At 39.9% G+C, this 8,569-nt stretch overlaps 2 protein-coding genes across 2 annotated transcripts in view; both read right to left on the minus strand.

The window, feature by feature from the left end:
* Positions 1 to 4,321: 4,321 nt before the first annotated feature.
* On the minus strand, positions 4,322 to 6,176 carry LOC138052674 (terminal nucleotidyltransferase 5C-like). Its single transcript, XM_068899221.1, has one exon. The coding sequence runs from the start codon at positions 6,006 to 6,008 to the stop codon at positions 4,869 to 4,871; it is 1,140 nt and encodes a 379-aa protein (XP_068755322.1). The 5' UTR covers positions 6,009 to 6,176; the 3' UTR covers positions 4,322 to 4,868.
* Positions 6,177 to 7,506: 1,330 nt separating this feature from the next.
* The window catches only part of LOC138052673 (protein GDAP2 homolog), a 37,486-nt gene continuing 36,423 nt past the window's right edge, over positions 7,507 to 8,569 (minus strand). Inside the window, exon 14 of the mRNA XM_068899220.1 lies at positions 7,507 to 8,569. This exon is cut by the window's right edge and continues 360 nt beyond it. The gene's annotated coding sequence lies outside the window, so the exon portion shown is untranslated.

The following is an 8,569-nucleotide window of genomic DNA, read 5'->3' on the forward strand; positions in this document are numbered from 1 at the left end:
AGATGAAGAATTTTCATTCACGTTTACACACGCAGCAGCGTAATTCAAATAATCTGAACAGAGTTTGGAGTTAACCAGTTGGCCTCTTAAAATTGATGATTCGTTGAATGGGAAGCAAACCATTGGGCCATCTCAGTCTCACCTTATGTACTCCCAATGCGGTCACGCCAAAACGCAGACTGCAGACTGTGCAGACCAGGGGTAAAATATGGCGTTACCCTCACTATTATTGAGAGCTAACCATAAACAGGCTAACCTGAATGTTATTTAGGCGTAATTCCGGCTAACCGAATTTTCATTTTACAGACGGTCTGCACATTCTGCAGTCTGCGTTTAACAGTGTACCCTCCAATGATACTCCCAATTTTTGTCTCAACATTAACTTCAGTGTCTTTGTATCTTAAAGACATGGGATCCGTCATTTTGGCTAATCATCTGACCGTTGTCACGGTTATAATTATTTCTTTACCATGAATACATGGAGAGATTTCTCAGGTTTATCCGAAAGTATCTTTCTATTAAACTGTGTATCCCACTTATCAAGTCTTGACAAAAACAGGGGCACTCAACTAGTAATTTCGGGAAAATATCTGTTCGGAAGGAAGGCTAGAATTTTCAAATATTCAAACTCAGACTTTCGAGGCGAACTAGGATTACAGACCTGAACAAGATGGGTTCCTCTAGAATATACGAATAAGTTTAAGACATCCTGTCGTTGGGTAGCCTGTGATCGCCGGGATACGTCTGCGTTGACGGGCAAGTCGTTCGGTGCCCCTTACAAAAAAACTACATTTCAATTTGTTTATTTACGGACATATAGTTTGTTGCTCCTCTGCTTTGAATAAACTTTGAATGTAGCTTAGAAAATTACGCAACGTTTTGACACTGCTGTCCATTGATGAAGACACGTACATACTCAAATGTCTGCCTGATTGTCAATGACGTCAGTGCAACCTGGTTGCAACGTGAACCGTAACTTCCGTGGTTTATTTACAGTATTTGCTCTTAATGCAACAAAAAATTATAGCTAAATTGGGAAACAAGAGAATTGCCCAAAGAATCTCGAGCCACGGCCCCAGCGAACGTGACCTTCAAAAACTTGATCACAATATTCCAAAAGCACAATATCTACTGAGTTTTGTGACAATAACAGGCTAAGGGTAAATAATCCGACAAAGCGACTGAGTATGCCAGTAAATGAGAGCAGCACCAAGAAGATAATCGAAGTCAAAGCGATGATAAACTGAACTCAGGAAAAAAATGGGGTCATCGTTTATTATTGTCGTTGGGCTCTCAAAACGAAGATAGTGACCTAGAAAAATTTCTTTTTAACGGAGCATCTACGACTTGGCGCGACGTAGCGAAAATAATTCACTTCCTCAAGTAACCATGCATCTGAAAAGGTGTCAATATAATTGAGCTAACATGAATAACGCTCTTATCCAACTCGAAATTGAAGTAAAAAATTGCCCTCTTTTAAAGACCCATAAAATCAGCCATAAAGCAAATAACTTTAAATGCATCATAGATATATCGGATCGGGAGAGCGGCGTAGATTTCACGGGAGGTGGCCATTTAACTTATCCGGCAGGCAGACGTATGTAGATCTGAAGTTCAGTAAATTGTCCCAACGGAAATTTCTCTAATATTTTGAACCTATAACAACTGTCACTGCCAGCGGAGATCAGCTTTTCCTCGAAGAGTGGTGTTTTTATCTGTTGTTCTTCTTCCGTGAAATACGAGGGTACAATAAAAGCATGAAGAAAGTTTGCGTGCGAAATTTGGCCTGGTTCATTTAAATCAAATACTTCTTTTGAACACATTTATTTCAAATATCGAATTTTAATAAGTCGAAGTTACTTCATCAGACCAATAAAGACAGTCGCTGAGTCTGTGATACAAAGTTTGATCACGGCAAAGGAAAGAGGGGGAAAACTCAATTGACTGGAACAATTTTTTTTTGAAGAATTAACTTCACTCGCAAAGCATTAGACATGACAGGCAGACATGAATAAAGTTGAGCTTATGTTAGCTAGCTTAGTGTATCGTTCAAACACTGCTAATTTATAGGTCAGAACAGGTGATAGAATGATTGTCGAACGGACATCATCCGGCCTTCAAGCGGCTTTGATGAGTAATAGTTCTTCAATCAAAACCTGTTCCCTGTCAGTATCCTGCTTACAAGTAGCTTCCAGCATTTCCTCAAAATAGGATCTCGCCATTTAAAAATAGCGACATTAACAGGTAACATCCCGAAACATCCTCAAAACATTGGTTTTCGGAAAATATCACGAGGTAAACACGCGAGTGCAGAATTAACTACGGGGCTTAGGATGGGGAAGGCCGAGGACAGAGGGGGTCGAGGTAGCAAAATTCTTCGGTCTTGTCATTTGAATAAAAAAACATTGCGATTGAATTGCGCCCGAGAGGCGCTTGTTGCATGCCCATTCTTCTTTTATTAAGAACCAAATCCCGCGCTGTGATTCAGTGGGGATGTTACGTGTTACTGTCGTCGTTATTTCTCTCAAGATTTCTCGCTTGGTCCAGCAAGATCTTAGATCATTTTTTGGTATTTATCCCATATAATAAATCCTTTATTGACAAAGCTTGTTCGGTCAAGATTGCTGAATACTGGCCTCGTTCTTTTTGTGCGTGCTTGTGGACCTCGACGACAAACACACCGATATTCGAGCCATCTTGACCTCACGCTTGGTCAATAACCCATACGTATCACGTTTTTCCCTAAATGCTTGCAACCCGAGCACCGTTCCATAAAGTGTTGTCAATGATGGGAATGCTGCCCTGGAAGTTCGTAAGAATGGTACATGTACACCCTAAAAATTCAGCAGTTTTCAATATTGTTATCCAGACTTTGAAAACATACGTGTATTCGCTATGATGGCAGGGGCGCATTTAAATTGATAAAAATAATATGGGGTAAATATAATTAGAAAGGATGGTTCCTCTAGAAAAAAAAAAAACATTAATGACTTCCTTAGAAACTCGGGAGCAGGTTAAATTTAGGAAATGAATATTTAATTAATCTTACTGACGGGAAAACGAGAAAACCCTCGAACATGTCTCAAAACATTTTTCTTTAAACTTCGCACTTGCGAGTGAACTTGTCATAATTTTTCAGGAAGACAAAAATAGGAGGATCGCCATTTCAGGAAACTGTTTGGGCACGTTAAAACGTTTTTCGAAAATATTCTTTTCTTACCCAACTGATTCTCTTTATCCAGACAACAAAAAGGAATAAAAGAAGAGTCGATGAATAAACAAAGGTTATTACAAAACGAAAATTATTGATGACAAGCTATCTTGGTATGATTATTTTGCGTGCCAATTGGTACGTTTTTTTACATCGTTTACTGACTTTCATATGAGAAATGTTTCAAACAACACCTCTGATATCTCGGGCAACCCCAAAAAGAGAAACTAGAATGTTTCGACTCTCCTTCTTCGAGAAGTGCTCGAACTCTTGTTGAAACATACACCAAAATGATAAAGATAAGTCATGTTTACGTAAAAGGAGGACATAACTCCTCTTCCAATTCGTTGCTAGGATTCGGAATTTCACGCAAGTAAAAATTAAGAGCAAAAAAACTCGATATTTCTTCCCTGCCAATGAATCCGGGTGGGAGTCGGGTTTTGGTTTCACAAAAGGAAATCAAGCTAAGAACGTGAATGGCTTTATGCCATGGATCACGAAACTCAAGTGGCAACCTCAGAAGACCTGTCTTCAAAGTGAAGGCGATGTAGTTCACGCAATATGTCACTTATGATTAAAAACAACAACTCGAGTTTGCCAAAGAGATGCCCTCAAGCTGAAAATATAAACTGGCAAGAGAAACCGAAGCTCTTAGTTTGAATGACTTCTACCAGTGTCACTGATTAATGATAAAAATGAAGCAAAATCTCGCTCATATTAGTTGCATCGCCTTCCTTATTTCGAAAGTTTTCTTACATGCTGTGTTTGAAGCTACAATGTTCTTACAAAATTCCACATTTGACGGACTCAGCTGACTTTAGAAGAAACGCAAATATTTACTTCCGATTGGTCGAGAGTGGCAGTACATTTTTGCTTTGATTGGCTGGGCGGACAACGACCACGAGATCTTCCCTGACACCGGAACGGATCGATGTGTTTTAAACAGAAGCGCCAATTTTGCGAAAGACTTCTTGGCACCGTAATCCCTCGCTTGATCGTCCGTCACCCTAGGGCTTCACAACTGAGTCCGACAATTTTGTTTTCGATTTAAAACTACAGAAGATGCAATTATGTAATTGAGCCCGCGAGACACAAGAAGAATATTCGACGTTCGTCTACTTGTCATTTTAATCTTCAACTTCCACGAAGAAGTCAATAAGTACAGCTATTCTTCAATTTCGCTGTTTCTATATAGAACTCTTTAGTAATACACTAATCGTTCTATCCCCGCGAAAAAAAATTAGTCCGTGAAACAATCTGTCGTATTAAAAACGACGGTGCGATAATCCTATTGCGAAACAGCAAATGTAGTACTATTTCGTAGGTCGTTGTACATTTTTTCCTTCATGCAAGTTGTTTCGCATTTAAGCAAACGTTTTGGATTGTTTGTTTTCTATATGCAACATAACTTATGAAATATCTTACACTCTCTCAGTCACGAATTTCCTACTCTAAGGCGATCAATAATAAACATGTACTGTATAACTACAAGTATCTAAAAACTTCTCATTGTGTAACAACTTGTGACATAAAAATAAATCCTATAACTACGCATCTTCCTGAACGCTGAGCGTTGTCTTTATTTCACCGACGAATTGTGTTGAATATAATCACACAGCGCTGCCGAGATTGAGTATTTCATAGGAGGTAACTAAGGTTAGAAACAAGGTACCAAGTTGTTGTTAAAGAACGGACTGCAGTTCTGTGTATCGGACATAGGCAACAAGAAGCTTGTGGGCTGAACGATGGAGTATGTCTTGTCGCCATAGATCATCACCGGGACATACTGTACTAAGCTGTGTTTCTTTGCCAAGTAGTCGATGAGGCGAAGAGTTTGTTTTCGTTCGTGTCCCATGAGGCAAACCGTCGAAGCAGAAACAATTTGATAGAGGAGCTTTAAATATTCATACTGACCGCGCTCGTCTCCGATAAAATGATTCGCTAAGTAGCTTTCCAGTTTCTGTTGTTGCCGCTGGAGATCACTGAAGTCGATGAAAAATCGACTGCACATGTATCTTTCGAGGACCTTGATCTCCTCGAAGTTCTCTGGTACATAGTTTCGCACCAACAGATTGCAGTACTTCAGAAGACCACCTCCACGGATTTCCTCTGGATTACGGGTAGCGATAAGTTTGTTGTCTAAATGATATAGGGCAACTTTAATATCCCCATACACCGATTCCGCCACAACAGTGGGAAAGAAGTTCGGTTTCATCGGCACTGGAGACAACTTGTAGAAACCCAGCAACGAGTCGAGGACAATCTGGAAAGAATCGACCGAAAACTCGAATTGCCTCCGCATTGAGTCGACGAATTTCAACTCGACATTCTTTCCCTCGTTGTTCCAGAGCGAAATTAGGGACCATCGATCGTTGTCAGTAGAGACTTTGACCATTTTTTGGACGTAGGCTTCCTTGAGAGTGCAGCTATTCATTCTGTCCTTCGACACGCTGTTGGGGAAGAAATTAAGAAGCGAGTTGAGTACGATACATTTGATCTGTTGTAAGTGAGAACTCGAGCGAATCTCCACTCCAAAGATCAAATCAATGTCGTTGTATGAACAGTTGCTTTCCGAGCTCAGTATACTACTGGCAGTGCTTCCATTTAATCTCAAGTCTCGAACTTTTAATCCTTCTTCTTTCAAACCCACTGTCACCTTTTCTATCAAATCTTTCAGTGGCACTTCGAGCGTTGGAAAATTTCCTCGGCCATGGATGAACACAGGTTGACTGAGTACGTTGTGAAGTCGATTGACTTGATCAAAAGTAAGGACTTGACAATTGTTTGCAAGCTCCATTTCTTCAATTTAAGACGTCGGTGGTGATAAAAAGTTCTAAATCGTCGATGAAATCTGTTGTCGATTAGCTGCTCGGAGAAAGCAAACACAGCGAATTCTATACTCCGCCGAAGTGAAGAAGAATTTTTTCGACGATAAGAACATATCAAGTCTCAGTGATCATTTCGCTGCTCTGATTGGTTAACAAGAACAATACTTAATAATCACTTGGCAACCAGCACAAGTGGTCGCTGTTGCAAGTTCGCAGTAGCCAATCAAATTACAGTCTTGTGTCATCCCACACAACGCCTACAGAGAATTTTAAATGTGTCAGTGTTCATTCCTTCCGGACAAAAAAGTGCAGGCTTAGCGTAAATGTTGAACAAAAAAGCTGAGTTCATCAAGATTTCCCCCCAGAACATCGAGGAACGTTCATCAACAACATCCGCCTTAAATGTAATACTTCCCCCAAAAGTGAATAAGGGGCGAGTTTGGTTATCACTAATCGGGGTCGTTACGTAACAGTGGCTAGGGCGCAATTTCGATAAATGAGCAGTGAGCGAATTGTGGAAAGAAGCTGATACTATTCACGAGATAACGCGTACTGGACTACACGCACGTAACATACCCCTACAACAGAAGTCTCCTAGGAGAAAGAAGAACAAAAGAAATACGAAATATAATTTTAAGTCATTGAATGTTTATGTTAATTACTTTAACACCACGGATGAAAAGGTAACTCCTTCCAACAGAACCAACATTTCTCGAGACCAAAACGGCTAAATTTGGTACCTGAACAAAACAAGCCAACTTAAGTCTGGGATAGTACCGGATACAATTAAAGAAACATTTCTAACTCACACTTCTTTTTCTCAAGCCAACTTCCTCTAGCATCACTCGCTATATTTAATTTAGCGCAAAGATCATTCGAGGCGAAAATTTGCATTTCAAATCATGCTTTTTGTTCGCGAATCTCTCTAATGTTTTGGATTCAAAAAAGCCGCTAAAATACAAAACTAACAAAAATGAAGACCAAAAAACTGCTCGTCTTTGACGATCGTGCTGTGTTGAGGGCACCGAAATGGTCTATTTGTTTAAGAGTTCTGTTAGTGTTAGAGCTAGTCAAAATTTTTTTAGTATATCGCAGGTACTACTACTACTACTACTACTACTACTACTACTACTAATAATAATAAATGCGCTTTGCGAATATCCGTTAGTCTTTGATAAATGAGGGAAACTGGAGTTTCTGTTGAAAAACCTATCGCAACTGTGGAGAGAACCACCATATTCAACTCAAGACTGAATGACACCGAGTAAGGGGCTCAAAACCGGGCCAAATAAGCGCAAGGCGATTGGTGCTCTGGTCGTATGCTGCTCTCATGTCTCAAATACGTCTCAGGTCGCTTTGAGGACCTTGGAGGAACTCCAACAATGATCGGCTCTGGTTGAACAAAAATAAAATTTGGGCTTAAAGACGCGAACACACCAGGAACGTGAGTACGACTTACAACAGTGCTATCATTCATCAAAAATAGTTTTATTACTCTTGCACTTCCCGAGCTTCCGAAATAAGGCTACGCTTTAAACCTGATTTCACTCGAAGCAATTTGTTTTCAGACGAAGTTCAGGCACACAACGGACGACGGTTACTCGACCTGTTCTGACCTAACTGGACAAATATACGTCTTCCCGTCCAGACAATTACCGAGTTTGACACGATTTGGTAGGTTAGAAAATATCACGCAGGTTGTTTTTAAACGATCAAAATACACCGCTCAAACCTTTCAAACAGTTTCGTCACAGTAAGGCCAATAAAATTGGCACCGTTTCCCGAAAACAGATCTGGATGGAGAACTGAAATAAGCGTCCATTCAGATGAAGTTACTAGATGTCATTCGCGACGAAACAAACTATTTTTTCCTGTGCATTGAACTTCGGCATTGTAGTATGAAAGCCCTGAAACAATTCGGGTGGCTTTTAAGGGATAAAACTCTGCCCTCCTTATTTGGAAGAATGAAAGACAAAAGCCCGCACAAATAATTTTGGTAAAGAATATTTAAGGGGTTTTCTGACAAGACGTTTCTGTCTTTTGAACCAGCTATGGTGTACCCTAGTTTACCATAATTCAGATAGGGTCTAAAAAAAGGTTGACGATAGCAAAAAGGGAGAAAGGTTGAAACAAAATACAAACTGTATACATAACTAGAAAAAATTGTAACAAATCTCACCACTCGCGCACTAGTGACTTCCTCACGTAACTGTTGCATTTTACAGCTAACTGTCGGTAAATCGAAAGTTCAGTAAAATTTGAAATTAAGATAAGGTTAACGATAGTTTTACAAGTAAACGAAGACAAAATTCATCCGAAGACTCAGTCAAGTTATCGCGAAGCCCGCGTGAAAATCGAGTGCCATTTCGTGCGCGACGTGAAATTTCGCAAAACATAAAACTTGTAGGGCGAACTATGATTGTTGTAGGGCGAGCTTCGAGTTATACAGAAATTCGGGAAGGAAGTATCATTAATCAAAAAAAAAAACATTTTCAAGCAATACGAGTCCTCTCAATCAACTAAAAGGAAT

This window comes from Montipora capricornis, chromosome 6, assembly GCF_036669925.1.
Source record: "Montipora capricornis isolate CH-2021 chromosome 6, ASM3666992v2, whole genome shotgun sequence".
Classification (NCBI taxonomy): Eukaryota; Metazoa; Cnidaria; class Anthozoa; order Scleractinia; family Acroporidae; genus Montipora; species Montipora capricornis.